Source organism: Myodes glareolus, chromosome 12 (genome assembly GCF_982192425.1).
Source record: "Myodes glareolus chromosome 12, mMyoGla1.1, whole genome shotgun sequence".
NCBI classification, from domain to species: Eukaryota; Metazoa; Chordata; class Mammalia; order Rodentia; family Cricetidae; genus Myodes; species Myodes glareolus.
This window is the reverse complement of record NC_142037.1, coordinates 34224602-34242898: the sequence shown is the minus strand read 5'-3', so window position 1 is coordinate 34242898 and position 18297 is coordinate 34224602. Positions and strand designations below refer to the sequence as shown.

General features: G+C 40.1%; 1 protein-coding gene across 1 annotated transcript in view; it reads left to right on the top strand.

Moving 5' to 3' along the window:
- The window catches only part of Adam28 (ADAM metallopeptidase domain 28), a 56458-nt gene extending 40924 nt beyond the window's left edge, over positions 1-15534 (top strand). Inside the window, exons 16-22 of the mRNA XM_087912192.1 lie at positions 1781-1940; positions 4597-4677; positions 4976-5058; positions 12363-12471; positions 13383-13461; positions 14196-14270; positions 15488-15534. Coding sequence (XP_087768318.1) covers positions 1781-1940; positions 4597-4677; positions 4976-5058; positions 12363-12471; positions 13383-13427 — 478 coding nt within the window. The 3' untranslated portion in view covers positions 13428-13461; positions 14196-14270; positions 15488-15534. The remainder of the gene's footprint in view (positions 1-1780; positions 1941-4596; positions 4678-4975; positions 5059-12362; positions 12472-13382; positions 13462-14195; positions 14271-15487) is intronic.
- The last annotated feature ends 2763 nt before the right edge of the window (positions 15535-18297 follow it).

Genomic DNA, 18297 nt, shown 5'->3' with positions numbered 1-18297 from the left:
TCAGGGTTTCCTGCCCTGTGGGTAGTTCAAGTTCCTCCCCGCTCCCTCCAGGACCAGGAAGGTGAGTATCCAAACAGACTGGATCTCCAAAAATCCAGAATATGCAGAGGAAACAAGTCCCAGAGTCATTGTCAATGGCTTTTTAGAAAGACTTCGGGCCAGCCACATTCAGGGAATCCAGCCTCCGCCAGCGAATCTGGTTGGATCAAGCGCTCCTTCAGTCCCAGTCAACTGGCATTGAACTCTCATTAGATCATTCCCCTTGTATCAGTGGGTGATCGTTCCCCTTGCGGTTCTGATTTTCTTTTTCATGTTCTTCCTCCTTCTGCTCCTCCTTTGGACCTTGGGGGGCTCAGTCCGGTGCTCCAATATGGGTCTCCGTCTGCATCGCCATCCATCGCCAGATGAAGGTTCCCTCTGATCTTGCCCTCCCTGCTCACGTTCTTCTTCCTTCTGCTTCTCGCTTGGACCTAGGGAGTTAAGTCCAGTGTTCCAACGTGGGTCCCCATCCCTATCTCCATCCATTGCCAGATGAAGGATCTATGGTGATAAGCAAAATATTCATCAGTATGGTTATGGGCCAAGGCCAGTTCAGGCACCCTCTCCTCTGTCCAGAGAACAATCTGGGAATCTCTCCTTAGACCTGGGATCCTATTTACAGTCAAGTCTCTAGTAAACCCTAAACTGATTTCCATAGTTGAGATATATTCTTCCCTGAACCCATATCTATCCTTCCTCCCTCCCCCCCTCCCAGTCCCCCGAGCATTCCCCATTCCTCCCGGCTCCCTTCTCTCTAACCCTCTCCCCTTCCAACTACCCTCCCAACCCCCCATACACCCGTGGTTACCTGGAACTCTTGTCTATTTCCAATCTCCAGGAGGAAAACTACCTGAATTTTCTTCAGGTTCACCTTCTTATTTAGCTTCTCTAGGATCACGAATAATAGGCTCAAAGACCTTTAATTATGGCTAGAATCCACTTATGAGTGAATACATACCTTATTCCTCTTTTTGGGTCTGGCTTACCTGACTCAGTAAAGCGTTTTCTTTTTCTTTTTTTTTCTTTTTCTTTTTATTTATTTATTTATTTATTTATTTGACTTACACTTCCAGGATACAGTCCATCACTGAGGGAAGTCAGAGCAGGAACTGCAGGCAGGAGCCTGGAAGCAGAAGCTGATGCAGAGGCCATGGGGGTGTTTTAATTACTGTTTCCACTCCACATGACTTGCTCAGTTTGCTTCCTTACACACCCCACTACTCCCTGCCTGGACAGGGATCCTCCAGCATCAATAATTAATCCATTAATTAACCAGACATGCCCATAAACCAGGCTGATGGGGACAATTCATTCATTAAGATATTCTCTTCCTAGGTGACTGCAGTTTGTGTCAAGTTGATAAAAACCAACACACTTTCCATCATCTAAACTGAGGGAAAAAAATGCCCAGAAATGGGGCGTGCTCCCTTATTCAAAGCTACCTTCTAGAATTTAGGCCTAAGATTCTGCCCCCACCCCTATTAGCCACAACTTAGACAATTGGCAAAAATTAGCTGTAAAGGGATCTGTATTTGAGAAGCAACACATTTTGCTAATATCTGAGGGCCCTATTAGTGCAGAATAAGGACATTGTACATAGGTACAACCAGAAGTCACTGCTATTAGGGAAATGTTATTTTTTAAATATTGATAAGCAAAAGCTGGTTTGCTTTTGTATAAGACTGAAATTTGAATCTTGGGATAAAGTTTTTGATTTTGTTGTTGTTGCTGTTGTTTGTAGAGATGCCATGTGTGGGAAGTTGTTCTGTGAAGGTGGGTCACGTAATCTGCCATGGAAAGGACTTACAGTATCTTTTCTGACATGTAAATTATTTGCTCCTGAAGACACCAGTCAAGGAATTGGCATGGTGGCTAACGGAACCAAGTGCGGACAAAACAAGGCAAGTTGAAATTGTGCTTCCACAATTCATTATCCCACACCCACACGCATACCTGGATTTTAGCTCAGTACCGTTTATTACAACTTCTGTTATCACAGTACACACACTGCTAGGACGATATAGGATGTAGAGGAACAGAGGAAAATATAACAGAGGCTGAAATAATTAGGACAATTACTATCTCACACAGTGGTAAGTTCAGAGAAACAACAGCCTGCATGGTAAACCCAGTGATGTAATGCCACCACCAAGGACCGAAAGTGTCTCTCCTTGCCGCCTGCCATCTCCAGTATGCTGCCCTGCACGTTCATACAGAGTGCTCACCATCCAACACTGCAGGAGCACATGCCTGTCCCTTGTGCACCTTTTCTTAACAAAAGGAAATTTTACTGAGGCATAGTTATGACCACTGACGTGTCGTGGGTTTTCATTGTTCAAAGTTTTACCACCCAATCGCTTGCAGTGTACCTAATAAAGGACAGGGAAGGACCATGGTGGCTGATGTTTATTTAAACTCACTCACAGGACACAGGAAAGCTTTTATCATACGAGAAAGCACTTATATACCCACTGTATTAATAAAGTCAGGTGTCCACAACCATCTTCTTTGTGTGCCAAACAATTTAGATTAGTAATGAACCTTGAACTCTATTTCAATACATTTGAATATTTACGGTTGAAAGTTTCCCATTTGCTTTTGACAGAGCATTTTATTCAAAGACAATCATACAAGAAATCTAAATGTGAGAAAAGAATGAGAACAGAGCCACAGCCAACACCTGTGACCACCTGCTATCTTCCACAGAGTTTCATGCTCACGTGTTTGTGCCTCTGATTTGTGCATACCTGCACCCATCTCTCTGATAGTGTTTAATTAGTGCCCGCGATATGTTTTTATCATGTTATCAAACTTGGTAAATATTTTAGTATTTATATCTTTCATTTTTAGTTTTTGAGAATTTCAGACATGTATGCAGTGAAATATGATCAGATACACCTCCATTTCTCCCTCCAACTCTCCCAGTATCCTCTCCAACACTTCCCCTTATGACTTCATTGTTATTCCCCCGCCTTCATCATCTTACTCCTCCTTCTCCTTTTAATAGCTCACTAAGTACTATTAGTGTTGCTTATAGGTGCAAGGATAGGGGGCCATATAATACACTGGAACATGAAATCCACCAGTTGTCACACACTCATAGAAAAACAACTCTCTCTTCTCCAGAACTGTCAATTGCCAATAGCTCCCTGATAAAAGATTGGGACTGAAGTTCATCTACTACATCCATGCAGGAATGTTGGTTGGATTGATCTTATGTAGACCTTATGCAGGAAACTGAAACAACTCTAGCACTCCTGGGCATAAACACAAAGGAAAGTTGTATCCTGCTATAGAGATACTTAAATACCCATGCTAATTATCACTCTCTACACAATAGTTAGAAAATGGAACCTAGGTGTTCATGAACAGAGCTGCAAGATCTATATAAAATGGAATATTCGTGGCAAGGAAAATTGAAAGCACCAGACTTGCACATAAATTGGGAGAAATGAAATAAATTATTGTGAGTGAAGTAATTCAGGCTCATAATGGCAAACTTTGTTCATTCCTGTGCTTCAAAACTGGCAGGTGCCCAGTCAATGGCAGTGCCTCTCATAATAACACAGAGAAGAAGAAGTATGGCATTTACTTTGTTCTCACAGTAGTTATTGTAGTAGCATCATGTGTAATGGGATCACAGCACTGCCTTCCAGATGTTCATTACATCAGTGCTTAGTTCTGTGCTCAGTAATAGCGCCAAATGAGAGGAGCTGATAGGTGAGAAGAACTACCTATCAGGAAGGAAGCAAAGGTCATCTTAAAGATGGCTTTCTAAATATTTTACTATATACTAAAAATGATAGTTTGTTCTATCTGAAAACCTGCTAGAGTTTGCCTAATAAAATGTTGAGTTTGGTTGCTGTTAATTCAGTGGTTAGCAGCTCTTGCTGCTATTTCAGAGTTCCCCAAACCCATATAGCTCCTAACTGCATAAAACTGCAATTCTAGGGGACCTCAAACTCCTTTCTGGCCCCTGCAGCCACCAGCATACATATGACATTCACTCACAGACACATAGATCAGGATAATAGTAAGAAATCTTAAGTAGACACAGCAGGCCATCTGCACATATGAACTCAGAGCTGTTGTGACAGCTTGAACAAGACCAGTGTAAGCTCAACCAGACACAATCCTAACAAACCGTGGGGAGGTGGGCACAAAGCTCCACCTCTCGCTGACCTATGATTGGCATCTGATGGCTAATGGAAGAGACAATTTTCTCTAAAATTATACCCCCTGGAAAGCTGATGACACTCTTGTGGAAGGCCCCACATTCAAGAACATTTTGGACAACATAAATTGATTCTGATTTTTTGTTTTAAAGATATCATAGGGCTGGGTTGGGCCTGGACTTGAAAAAAGTTGGGGGAGGAAATACAATCAGAACAGGTTGGAAATTCTCAAGGAACAGGGAACTAATAAAAATTCTTTTATGAAGATGCGTTTGATGATAGAGAATTGGTAAGAATTTTAAGACTTCATTCCAGTCAGTCATCGACAGAGGTGGAAGCGCTAGAAGCGCTGCATTGAGTTCATGTTTCCACGTCGTTTCAGGTGTGCATTAATGCAGAGTGTGTGGACATGGAGAAGACATACAAGTCAACCAACTGCTCCTTGAAGTGCAAGGGGCATGCAGTAAGTCTGGAACGCAGCTATCCCCAGTTTGATAAGCCTTATGCCATTTCAGTTCTGTTGCGATAAAGCTGAACTCATACACTCGGTGCTCAGCGACCACAGCTATCATGTTTGTCTGACACTCGGGAGTATATAGCATGGGCCACTGCTTCCCAGAGGCCATTAGTGAAATCTTTGCTTGTCATTAATACTTCACCGCAGGGGTCCTTCTCATGTCAAAATCAACTTCATTGTGAAAGAATGGGGCCTTGGATGGTACTCTAAGTCTCATGGTGACACAGCATCCTTCTTCCACTAGGTGTGTGACCATGAGCTGCAGTGTCAATGCAAGGAAGGATGGGCCCCTCCTGACTGTGAGGATTCTGCCACAGTCTTCCGTAGGTAACTCTGCATCTCTGGCCTGAAAACCTGTCCCCTTCGGCCAAGCTCCTCCCCTGTGTTTGTATTAGTCACTTTCCTGCTGCTGTGATAAAAATGCCCAACAAAAGTGACGTGAGAAGAGGTAGGCTTGTTTGAGGATGCCATCTATTATGGTGAGAAGTCCTGGTAGCAGGGAAGCATGAGGCAGCTGGTTACATTGCTTCCAGAATCAGGAAACAGAAAGATGACTGCTGGTGGCCACCTCTCTGCCTCTTCTTTTTAAAAAAATATTATTTTATTAAAATCTGTTTCATAGAATGTATTTTGAATATATATTTTCCCCTTTCCTAACTTCTCCCAGATTCTCTCTACATTCCTTCTCAGACAGCTTCATGTTGTTTCCCTCTCTCTCAAATAAAAGATCAAAACTGAAAAAAAAATTGAAAAACAACAATAAGACAAAAAATACCAAAACAAAACAAAAACTGCTCAGAAACACATGGAGTCCATCTTGTGTTGGCCATCTACTCTCGGACATGGGACTTGTCCTGAAGTGTGATTAATATACCCAGTGAGATCCCACTTGAGAAAACAGACTTTGGCTTTCCTAGTGCTTATCAATTGTAGATAATTTTATGTTTAGGGGTGGGATGTTATGGCTACTTCCTCTTCTTTCCTCTGGGAGCATGCCTGGTTTGAACCTGTGCAGGTCCTGTACATGCTCTCACAGTCTCTCTGAGTTCACCTGTATCAGTCCTGTTGTGTCTAGATGGTTCCAATTCCTTGAGGTTATCCATCACCTCTGGCTCTTACAGTCATTTTGCATCCTCTTCTGCATAGATCCCTTAGCCTCGAGGGGGGTGATTCATAAAGACATCTCATTTAGTACTGATCTCTGCCTCTGGCCCAAGGAATGGTTCCACCAACATTTAGGGTAGATCTTCCTACCTCATTTAATCTGGAAACTTACTCACAGATACTCCTGGAGTTTGTCTTCTGGATGATCCTAGTTCCTTCAACTTGACAGTATTGTCTTTTACCCAGGGGTATAGGGTTCATTGTCTTTTATCTTACCTCATCGAATTTCTGTTCTGTAGCTTTTGAACATATGCTATTTACCCCCAAATTTTCTTTAGCAATATTTAAATCATATTTTTTTAACACCCTTACATTGTCAAACTTCATACAAAAAGGTAACTTCAAACTTTTCGTTTGTGATATTATTTTACTATATCTTGGGGTTTTTTTTTTTTTGCTTGCTTTATGTTTTACCTACTTTCACAATGTTACACAATTGTTAGATAATATTAACTCATGGGGCTCTTTGAGAACATGACTTGGATTATGGTGGTAGGTCTAGATTCTGCTTTCTGAGGTATTTTCCTTTATTTTGAGGTATGCTGTCCTATCATTCAAATGCTGCCTATAGGTGGGCTGCCTTATTCACCCACATACTGCTGACAGATGCTCTCCAGCTCATACACATGCTGCCCACATTTCGTTTGACTCTTTTTCTTTGGCATGTGTGATCGTTGTTAGACCAGCTGACTCAAACTGGTCCAGTGGGTCTTCCTTACACTTGGGGAGTCTGTTGCTCCTACTGGCATTTCTTTGGGTAGAGATAAGTAGGAGGCAGGACACCCTATAGGTCGTCAAGGAAAGAATGAGCCTCGTGGGAACCTTGACTTTCAGTTGTCATCGTGAAGAACATCGTGAAGAAGCTTAGAGAGAAGTCTTTATGAATTCCCTTCTTTTTTTTCTTGAGCACCCTCCTTGAACTCCTTTTTCTTTGCATGGTTTGGGGTGGGTGTCTGGAGTCGGATTCAGGCACCTTTGGGTACTCCTGTACCAAGTGCCAATGTCTCTAGATAGAGATTCCTGGAATTTTGTCCCAGGGTTCATGAAACTATATCATTCTGTGTTGGATAGATAGATAGATAGATAGATAGATAGATAGATAGATAGATAGATAGATAGATAGAGATTCTGTGTTATATATACATATATATATGTATATAATTCTGTGATATGTATATAATTCTGATCGGTACCACAGAGGATGGAAATGGAGATGTGATATGGTTAGTATGGGCCTGAACGAACTGTTTGTCCCGAGTTCAAATACATTTTAGGCATTTCAAGCAAAAGAATAACATTTAATTTTAATATTGATGCTTCAGCTTACTCCTTTTGTTTACCCGACTCCTTTACTTCCTATCTTCCTGAATATTCTAACCTCCATTACCTTTTCACATTATAAGATGTTATTATATGATATATTATTAACTGAATTTATCATGCTTGGGGTGGGGTTGCAGGATAATTCATAACAGAGTCACAAAGTCAACTACTTAATTAGAAAGTGCTTCGATGATTCCAGTTTTTGCTAAAATAACCTTAAAGTGTGATTTTTCTCTTTTTGAAGACTTTATTTTCATTCATCTACTCAACTGTGGAAGTTCTGAACTCTTACTGGGTTGGTGAAAGTTCCACATAAAATTTTGACATTATCCCCATTGATCCATTCCATAAAGCTCGGACGAAATACTGACCCCCAGTGGATCACCCAACCAGTCCACAAGCGCAGAGAGCTGGGTGGGCTGACATCTGCAGGCTGCAAGAGTTATAGTGCTGGGAAGGGGCCACACGGTCCACCATTCAGTGGGGGGTTCTTGTCATTCAGCTTGGAGAAGACACAACATTCTCTGGCTCCACTGTCACCATTAATATAAGCAATGCTTGTAGTGAAATTCATGCCCAATAAATAATTTAAGAACACAAACTTATGAGTAATCTTTCAGGAAGTTTGCATTCATTCAGCTTTCTAGATTGGATTTGAGAATGTTTATGTCCAAATATCTCTATTTATATAGAGTTAAATAGAAATGTTTTCAAGGGATCCACAGAAATAAGATTAGGTTTTTAAATCAGGTCTACCTTCATAACTATATTGGAATATACACTGCCTTATTTTGTCCTGTTTAACTGACAGAGAAAAACATAAGAGTATATGTACTTATGAAATACCATATGGTATTTTGATACATGTTTACATTATGTAATGTTGAGGTCAATTTAAACACAACTGCTTCTTCAAACATTTATCATTTCTTTTATTTTGGCTGAGATAATTCTGTTTTATTTTATAATCTGCTATTGCTTTTTTCTGGTTTAGATTGAAATAATTAAAATTTACTTGGTGAAGTCTGTAAAGTCATACCACATACATGTTTTTCTACTGAATCATCTCATGTGCAGAAGTAGGAAGCAGTGTGCTTTGCAGACATAAACGTGCCATTATTTTTCCAGCCCGATGTACAGTATTTAAGAGTTAGACATATATTAGGCAAATAACTGTTTTTAATTGGACTCTCATCCCAGTAAAGTCAGGGTCAGCCTTATCTCTGGACAGACTCTAGTTCTTCCATAAACACAGTTGTCATGTTACAACTTCACTACCTAGGGACTTATTATAGACTCTAGAAACATGAGTAGAACTAACTTCTTCTACACATCAAAAGGGCCATAATATGTGCATAAAAAAGTAAACATGCTGCATACATACATTATCAGATAAACTACAGTGAAGAACATCCATCATTTCCCTATGGTAGAAGGCCCTTGTAAATTCTTCTTCCAGATCTTTCAACTGTGCAGTGAATTTCTATCTATGCTACCCTGTGTATATAATACAGCAGAGTTCATTTGAAGCTGACTATTACGTATCCCACGAACCCTTCTCTGGGTCTCCCCACCAGTGCCCTACCACCATCTGCTTCCTAACATGTAGGAAAATGGGATTTTCCTAGTTGTTATTTAGTTAATACTTAGGACAACAATTAAATGGTAATCAAAGAATATATTATGTGGAATGTGTTCTGAAATTAATTTAAGCTAACTTTATGGCTTAGCACATAGTCATGTGTGCAGGTTTTCTGTGTATGAACAGAAAACACAGTAACATGAAGTTTACACTTGTGTCCGCCTGTGTCTACATGTGTTCTGTGTGCCAAGTTGCTCATATATAATCCCAGCTACTAGTTTGTTTTCTTTGTTCTACCAGTTACCGTGTAGAAGTCTTAAAAAGAGCCACTCTGAAGATGTATTTCAGGGGTGGTGAGATGGTGCAGCAGTGAGGAACACTTGCTGCTTTTACGGAGGATGCTGGCTTGATTCCCAGCACTAGCTCAAGCTCTAGGGGATTCGTCATCCTCTTCTGCCTCATTCACAGGGTGCACACGCATACATGCAATTAAACACTCACACAGAAATAACAATAAATAGACCTTTGACTTAATTTTGATATTATAACTTGGTACTGTCAGTGACTATCTGATTAGAAGTCACGGTATTATTCACATGCATATTTAGAATAGTCATGTATCCTTAGTGGATTAACACAGACTTCATTGTGAGCTGATGCTGTGTGTGTGTCTCTATTGCCGCTTGCCTTTTAAAGTCTACAGTTCCTGGAGACAGGGACGACTGAAGCATAATTCTGCATCTGTTTGTATTGCTATAATATCTTCACATTTACATTCATCCTTATAATATCCTCACATTTACATTCATCTTTTTTAATCCTCTTGAAACTTGAATATTATGCATTTAAATTATGAAGTTAAGAAAATTATGCATTTAAAAAATTTTTGCTATCTCACATACCTTTGGGTTTGGATTTATTTTTCAAAATTTATTCGGAGAGCAAATTACTAAAGTGCTGGGACACAAATCATAGTTATATGGAGCAGTTTCTATGTGTCTTGTCTTATCTAAGCTTCTTCTTTTTGCTCTTTTTTATTTAATTTTGTGTTGTATTATAAGCCAGTTGGCCATTTTGTTCACCATTTTGCTCTTTTTATGAATTTGGAGGGCGTGAATTTTTTCATTCTTATATTAGTTGTCCTAAAATTTTCCACATCTCTTTACTTGTTTAACAAGATTTTATTTGAGTGATTATAGATACATAGCAACACTGAGCACAGTGTTCAGGGGTTCTCTTGCACCGCTGCACCCCCACTGTAGCGTGGTGCATTAGTTACAGCCAATAAACATATATTGAGATATTATTGTCATCCAAAGCACAGCTCCTACCAGGCTTTGCTCTTTATTCATTTGCTCTTTCTCATTCCCCGTGTTTCTAAGCATTCCTCCTCTTCTTCTTCCTGCTTCTCATTTTTGGTTGTCAGTCCTCGAGACGGCATCTAGGATCTCGTACATGCTAGGCAAGCACTCTCCCACCAAGTTACATCTGAACCTTCTTTCTGGGATCATTTTCCTCTTCCTCTCAATCTTTCCTTAAATTATATTTTTGTTAGTATGTTGAAAATCCCATACAAAGTATTCCAACAGTATTTACCCCTCTCTCCCACTCCTCCAAGATTTAACCCTCTTACCTTCCCTATCCATCCAACTTCTAGGCATTGACATCATCTTCTTCTGCTCTTCTTCCTCTTCTAGTTCACTGTTGGGAGTGGAGGTAGGGCTGCCCTGGAGTGTGCTGACCTACTAGGGGTCATGCCATTAAAGAAACTGACTCTCTTTCATGTATATTTTTCTAAATTCTTACTACCTCATTAATATCTACAAAAAAATCTGTGTTTTAGAACTTTCATGGATTTAGAAGTTTTGTAAAAACTTTATGCTGATCAAGCCCTCCATGGCTAGCAATAGATGAAACTAGGTTTGCTGTTCAATTATTTCTATCTTCAACTGCCCACTTACTGTTTGTTAATAATACTATTTTTTTCTTTTACCTCAAGCCACAACTTTGTCCTTTCAGATTTAGCGTGCTTGTAAGCACTAACAGTATTCTAAGTACTCTGATCTGATGTTTTTTAAAATGCGTATTATTCTGACATTAGTTCTAATGTGTCCACTCTTCCCCATTCTGAAGCTAAGCCATGTCTAGCAGAAATGCCACAGCATTTGGTTTTTCTTTGATTTCCTTGAGCAAGAATTTTATGGAAGCTGAAAAGAATTAGTTATTTGAACAAATGCCATTTTCTTATCTTGAATTCTACTTTCTGGGGTGTCTACCTTTATCTGCGTGTTTTGTCTTCACACTTGTCAGCTTTTCTTGTATTTTTGGAACTGTCAGTCTTGCTGTTGGACTACGTACTAAGAGCAGCGGCTCCCCTGCTCTTCAGATGTGTGTGTTTTCTGGTTTCTGTTGACTTCAGACGATTAGAAGAGAAACGAACCCTTGAGATTGCCAAGGACCAAGGCTGAATGTATTACTTAGACTAGGGAGTAAAAACAAAGACAATGCATGAACTATGTCCTATCATTTTTTACTCATTCCTCTGCTCTTTCTTTGCCGAGGGGGCAATACCATCTCATTCTTGTTTCATCCCAAGGCTGGATTTAAAATACATTTTCCCGCTCTGCCACCCTCCTTATTCCATGTCCCCCTGTAGTCTCCCAGCTTCACTCTCCTATTGCTGCCGCCAATCTTCTTCCCTTCAAAGAATTTGCAGTGAGAAGTTATTTAACTCACTTCCTATGGAAGATCTCCTATGGACTTTTACTTGCCTTTTAGCACCATGATCATGATCAACACCATTTGCATTTTACCAACTCTGTTAGATTTCTTTCCCCTTTCTTTCTTGTTTTTTTTTTTCAGAATACTTGATAAAAGTGTCTTAATGCAGGAAGGGCTTGCTTTGGTTTACAGTTTTGCGGGTACAGTCCATTACGGTGGGGAAGATATAGTAATGGGAGAGCAGAGAGCTGATAGGTCACATGGTACCTGCAGTTCAGGAAGCAGAGAGAGATGAATGCAGTACCCAGAGGTCTTTGGCTCATTCCCCTCTTCAGTGCAGACTGGGATGTCAGTCTATGTCCAGGTGGGTCTTCCCTCCTCCCCTTCCACAGATGGGATGACAGTTAATTAGCAAATATAACTTTCCAGGAAGACAGGTTCATTTTGTAAAAGTTAGAAATAATTTGCAGCAAATAAAATAGTCAGGCCAGATGCAATGGCATTCCATTGTAAGGTTGGAGGATCATGGCAAGTTTGAGACCAGCCTGGGATACACAATGAGTTCAAGGCCAACCTAGCCTACATGGCCATATTCTTTTTGAAAATGAAAGGAAAGAAGAAAGGGAGGGAGGGAAAGATGGAGAAAAGAAGGAAGAGAGAAAAGCAGGAAGAGAAGGAAGGAATAAAAAAGGAAGGAAGGAAGGAAGGAAGGAAGGAAAGAAGGAAGGAAGGAAGGAAGAAGGAAGGAAGGAAGAAGGAAGGAAGGAAGGATAAAAAGAGGCAAACTGGAGTGAGACAAGCTTCTTGGTCCTCAGTAGGGTTTCTGTGCCCTCTGTTGTAGATTTCTCCATCGTGGTTGGTGTGCTCTTCCCTCTGGCAGTCATATTCGTGGTGGTTGCTATAGTGATCCGGCATCAAAGTGCCAGAAGGAATCAGAAGAGAGTTCAGAGGTAAGCCTTCATGTGCTTTGGAGACCCTTTAACCTCTACATCATTTGACATTGGATTCTATGATTTAATCCTTTTGGTTTAATTTTATTTTACTTCATATATTAAGAGAACCACACAGGTATGTTTTTCATGGACCAGAGACTGGGTGTCTCTTCGACTGGGCAATCTTTTGCAGCCAGATACATTTTTTTTTCTCCTTGGAGTGGCTATTTTTGTAATTAATAACAGCAGTGACATTGGGCCTCATTGTTAAATATTTTGCATTTATTATTAGAATAGAAGAGAGCATGTCAATTGTCTGACAGTTGTCTGGTAGACACTGTGCTGAGGATTTCCTATCATCTCTTTTAACCGTCGAGAAGACTTCATGAAACGGCTGCAATATTCTCACTCTGTGAACAAAATGTGACTTCTATGTCTCTTAAGATAATGAAATTCGCTTTTAATAAATGTAGGGGAGACAGGAAGGTTAACAAAGGCCTCTGCATCCTTCAAAAGTGAGAATTGAGGCTTGATTGGCATGCAGATCCTTTCTCTTACAAACCATCTTAACAAGATTATTTCCCATCACTTTCCGAGACTGAATTATTTTGGTGGAACTTATTTCATGCAAAATGACTCTTAGGGAAATACTTAAGGAGTTAAAAATGATCAAAATGTCATGATTTAGATAAAAGTTGGCTTAATATCATCATCTTTTGGATCAGGGTTCTGCCAAGAAACAAGTTATTATCCACAGGATAATAATGGTGGATAACTTGCAACTAAAGACTGAGGGATGTTCTGGAAGCACACAGAACCCTGGTAGTGGAGCAGGGCACAGTGGGCAAAGGAAGTGGTTCATCCTCTGTTGAGTTTTTCTGGAATGCTGAAGATGCTGCTCAATTCACAGGACATGTTTTTACTTATAGGCCACTGCCCACCAAGAATGCCAAGCTGCACAAACAGAAGTGTAAATCCCCAAAGGCAAAGACAGTTCGACTCCAGGAGGTGAATTCAAGTTTGAACTGGTTTTCTTTTTGTGACACCTGATGTTGTAATTTACCCCTTTCTTATATTATTCCGACTGTATGTCTGTCATTTGTGCAGAGCAGTGCCTAGAAATCTACCCCACATCAGCAGACAGTAAGGACAGTGAACTCTGTGCCCACAACAGTCAGCTTTCCATAGTGTCTCGTTAACACACAAAAGAATTTTCAAAACAGCCCTTGCAGAAAGGGCTTGTGAAACTCAAAGAGAATAGAGGGGAGAAATGTTAACAGCTTCTCCCTCCCTCCCTTCTCCCTTCCCTCCCTTTCCCTCTTCTTCACCTCTTCTGCCCTCCCCTCCAGCTTACTCTCCCTCTGTCCACTTTGACTCTAAGTTCAGTATTACTTCTGGTAAACTCCTCTCTACATAAAGTGTATATTTGTATGATCAATCATGTAGCATGTAACATGCATGACACTTACAGCTCTTACCATGTCTTAGATGTTTAGGACTTTGAGCTGAAATAGATCAATAGCGCAGCATCAGTGGTGATGCTCGTTACAGAAGTTATCTCTGGAAGTCCTGGAGAAATCCTCCTATAATGCTACAGCTGGGCTCCTGGGATCTCTCCTGTCTTATTTATTTCTAAGTTTCAGCTTCGCTCTTATCATATAGGCTGGGAAAGGGTAACTTCTCTGCTGACTGTACTTCAGCACCTGTTGGTTTCATTGTAAAGTTTGATTTCTTCGTTTTAGATGAATCAGATGAAGAAGCTCCATGTATCTGAAGAAGCTCCGCCCACTGAGGAGAATGAGTCTTCACCCAATGTTGTGAGTTAGCAGCTTCTCTTCTCTATCCTCCAGCCCACCCTCAAGGAAATGCTCCTGAAAGACATAACCCATAGGGCTCAACTGTTGATTCTGAAGAATGTTGAGATTTGTGTGCACATTAATGTAAAATATAAATTCTTCTGCAAAACTTTAAAATGCAAAATGTGGGAATATATGCCTCTACATTTTTATTTCTGAGTTTATCCCTTAAATTAAGAGCATAGAAGTGGAAGTTGATAATGCAGAATACTCATGTCTTAACTGGGGTTTCTGTTGCTGAGTTAAAACATCATGAAGAAAAAGAAGTTGGAGGAAAGGATTTATTTAAGCTTATAGCTTATATGTTCATCACTGGGGAAAGCCAGGGCAGGAACTGGAGCAGAAGCCATAGAGGGATGCTGCTATTCAGATTGCTTTCTCTGACTTGCTCAGCCTGATGTCTTATACAACTCAAGACTATCTGCTCATGAATGGCACCACCCACAGTGGGTTGGACCCTCCTCCTCCCTCATTAATCATTAATCAAGATGATAGTCCACAGATCTACATACAGCCCAATTCCAAAGAAGCAGTTCTTGTTTGAGATTTTCTTCTTCCCAGATACATCTAGTTTTGTATGAAGTTGGCAAAAACCAGTCAGTGCAATTCATTTGCTTCACAGAACCCATTTTTAGTCTAGGTTGATGCAGTTAAAAATATCATAGACTACATAAGTTAAACATTTATTTATGTTCATTCTTGAGACTGGGAATTCTAAGATTGAAGATCTGGAATTTCCTGCTGTCTGGTGAGAACTGATTCCTGGTCCATCAGTTGAGGATTATGGAAAGGAAATGAGGGTAGGGGAGAAAGACTAGGGAAAGGAGAGATACAAATATCTTTTTGAATCTTCATTGATCCAATTCTAAGAACTCCATCTCCAAGAGGTGAATGCCCCCAAACCTAACCATCACACCGGAGATTATGGCATCAACATATGATTTGTGTGGATGTAAAAATTAAGTTCACACTAACCAGCCTCATCACATAGCCATGGACCCTGTGCTTATGTCTGGATCATAACTAAAGGAAAGTGTCACACTTATGGGCTTAGTATTCTTCACATGGTTAAGTTTCCAAAGTCTCTGTTCTTAAGAATGAGTTAAACATTTTCAGTGTGCACACACATTTTGAAGAGCCTATTCTGAGCTGACTTTCCCTTTTTATCTTCTTCCTAGCTATCCACAAAGCCAAATTTCCCACCACCACCAATTCCTGTTTCCTCGTAAGTATCAGATGGATTTTCTGCCAACTGGCTCTAATCCACAGTCTCTTTGCCAATGCTCCCAAGGCTCACCTAACATCACCACAGCACATTTGCTCTGGAGAACCTGGAAAGGCAAGGTCTCCTTCCATAATGATTTCACAAGGCTACTGAATCTTTATGATGACACAGTAGTCCTTTCAGTTCATGACTGTTGAGAAATAATGGATAAATTTATTGAACAAGGTAAATGTCTTCCAAGGAATTGCTTCTGGATGCTCATTATAGAGGACATAAAATTAGATGTTTATGAAGTGATTGTTATTTCTTTAAGAAGTAGAGGTTGAAACATAGATCCATGGAGGTAAGTGTTCTTTAAGCAAAAGGCAGAATCCAGCTACTCATGAGTAGTTCTCATGCCTAACTCTCTGTTGTGTATAAAAGAGAAAGAATCAAAGTTCCTTTTGTCAGGATGTTTCACAGCATTAGCGAGCAAACAAGTCACACATGCCTGGTGTGCCTAATTCCTCAAATACTATTAGTGTCAAAGTGTGCAGTACTAATGAGAATTCATTGTGGTGTCCATATAAATGGAGCTGGTGAAGCAGAAGGCCATGTATTTGACCTTGTTCTTGGAACTGGCCCCAGACACTTGGGTAGCACCGAAGTGAGTAGTGAGGTGGTAGGCAGTAATTCCATGAAGGAGCTAAGCTTGGCTGAGAGGGGGAAACATGCCATCTCTACTAACTGACTTATTTTTCTGTTGTGTCCTAGTAGCACCAAATCATTTTCCTATTTTCAAAATAAACTCACTTCTTCACCCACTTAAGAGATAAATAATGAATTTATGATTATCTCTTTTCACCCCTAGTGCCAAGGAGCAAAGCCCCTACCATGTCTTCTATGGTGTTTACTCTGGGGCAGGGACTGACATAAGTGTCTCAATGATGAGGTTTTTTTTTCAATAACCAAGAAAAGGGAGACTGAAAAATGCACATCTACGTAGCTGTGGTGACCCAATTCCTTATTTTCTCATACTAGTGAACAAGAACACAAGAACTGTATGAGTGGATGCAGCATTCCACAGAAACGCTTGCCTAGACCCTTAACTCTCCCTGCAACTCCTCATCTTAGGAATCTATTAGCCATGGTCTTTTTTCCTATTTCTGTAACTCCTTCCACCTCTGTCCTCCTTCTGCTAACTGTCCACAGGGAAATTTAAGTCCAAGAGGGAGAGTTGTCTCTATTTGCACCCTGACCTTGTGCTGTTCCTAGGTCTTCATGGCTGATGTATTAAATAATTTATAATGTAGAGAGCAGGGTTTCAAGGAATTCTTTTAATTTTCTTATTAGCTTCACATTACATCTCTCTATGGACTTTGCTGAATTTTTAGGACGCTTTGATCACCTAAGAGGTTTTTCTTTCTTTAAGGGACTCAAGCGCAAAAGTCTGAAGCAACAGCTAAGCCAGGGTTGATGATCGCATGATCAGATTGGAAGCCTGGATGTTTTGGATGGAGATGTGTCCACTTCCTTATTACTATTGCTCTTGGCACTCAGAGGTCAACACTGCCTAGTTTATGCTGTATTTTGAAGAGATTAAAACTTTCAAGAAAGACACACTTTTGAGAACCTTTGTCCTCATACTCATAGGAAGAGGGCTAAGGAAATCTATAAACTATAAAACTGCAATTAGTTGATCCCTACCCCTTGGTTAACTATGATGGTGACTGCTTAAATATTTTTGACGACCTGGATTTCCTTCCGCCTTCGGAAGGGATTGATGCACCCTCTAATGAAAACACACAGCAATACAAATAAAACAGAATAAAATCATAAGAATCTGGGGGGGATGCATTCATTATTAAACATGTAACAATGTCTTGGTTCTATCTACTTGTCAAATTAGAACATCAATTTAAGATTAGAATTATGTAAGCAGCTCCTCTTCTATATGTCTTTGATATCCTTTATTCTGAAGTTTTTATTAACCTTGCCATTTGGGGAGTTTCCTACAATAGAGTAAAATATTTTTATGAACTAACTTAGTCACCAATTATTTGTGTGCTGACTGCTGGCATGACAAAAGTGAGCTTCCCTTTTAAAACAGAGAATGTTCAGTTAAAGAAATGAACACAAACCAGAAGTTGCAAACTGGTGACCTACGGGCAGGGTTTGCATCGCAGATGTGTTTTATTTGCTCCAAATCAAAGATCCTGGCCACACAGCACTATTTTTTAAAAAAAAAAAGATTGTTTTGAGTTTATAAGAAATAATTTTTAAATGGTAAGATCTTGCATAAACACCCAGATTCCTGGATTGTAACAAAAAATCAGATGGGTCTGTCAACAACAGAATCACACTTCCCATAACATCTTCAGCTTCATTGACAGATGGTAAAATGAACATGGTTGGCTGGGTACCAAACACTCCCCTGTCTTATTTTAAGAACCCTGATTTTACATAGCTGTCCATTTTTTTTAGAACAGTCGATGTAACTCCATACACATTATGTTACCCACTCACGACAATCAGAATGTCCTTGCCTCTGATTTGTTAAGTGAATGAGTTACTCCCCCCTTTGCCCTGTGAGATGAGGGAGGAGGTTATGTTGGAAAACTTCTGAGGAATGTTTCCCCATCCATCCTTTCTTCTGGCTGCTGGCATCTGGTCCTGCTGCAGCTGTGGTGGGATCTGAAGACAAGGATGGTGTGGACAAGATAGAGCAGAAAGATAAACAGAATGCAGCTGAACTTCCTAAGATGTTATTGAACTTCCTAAGAT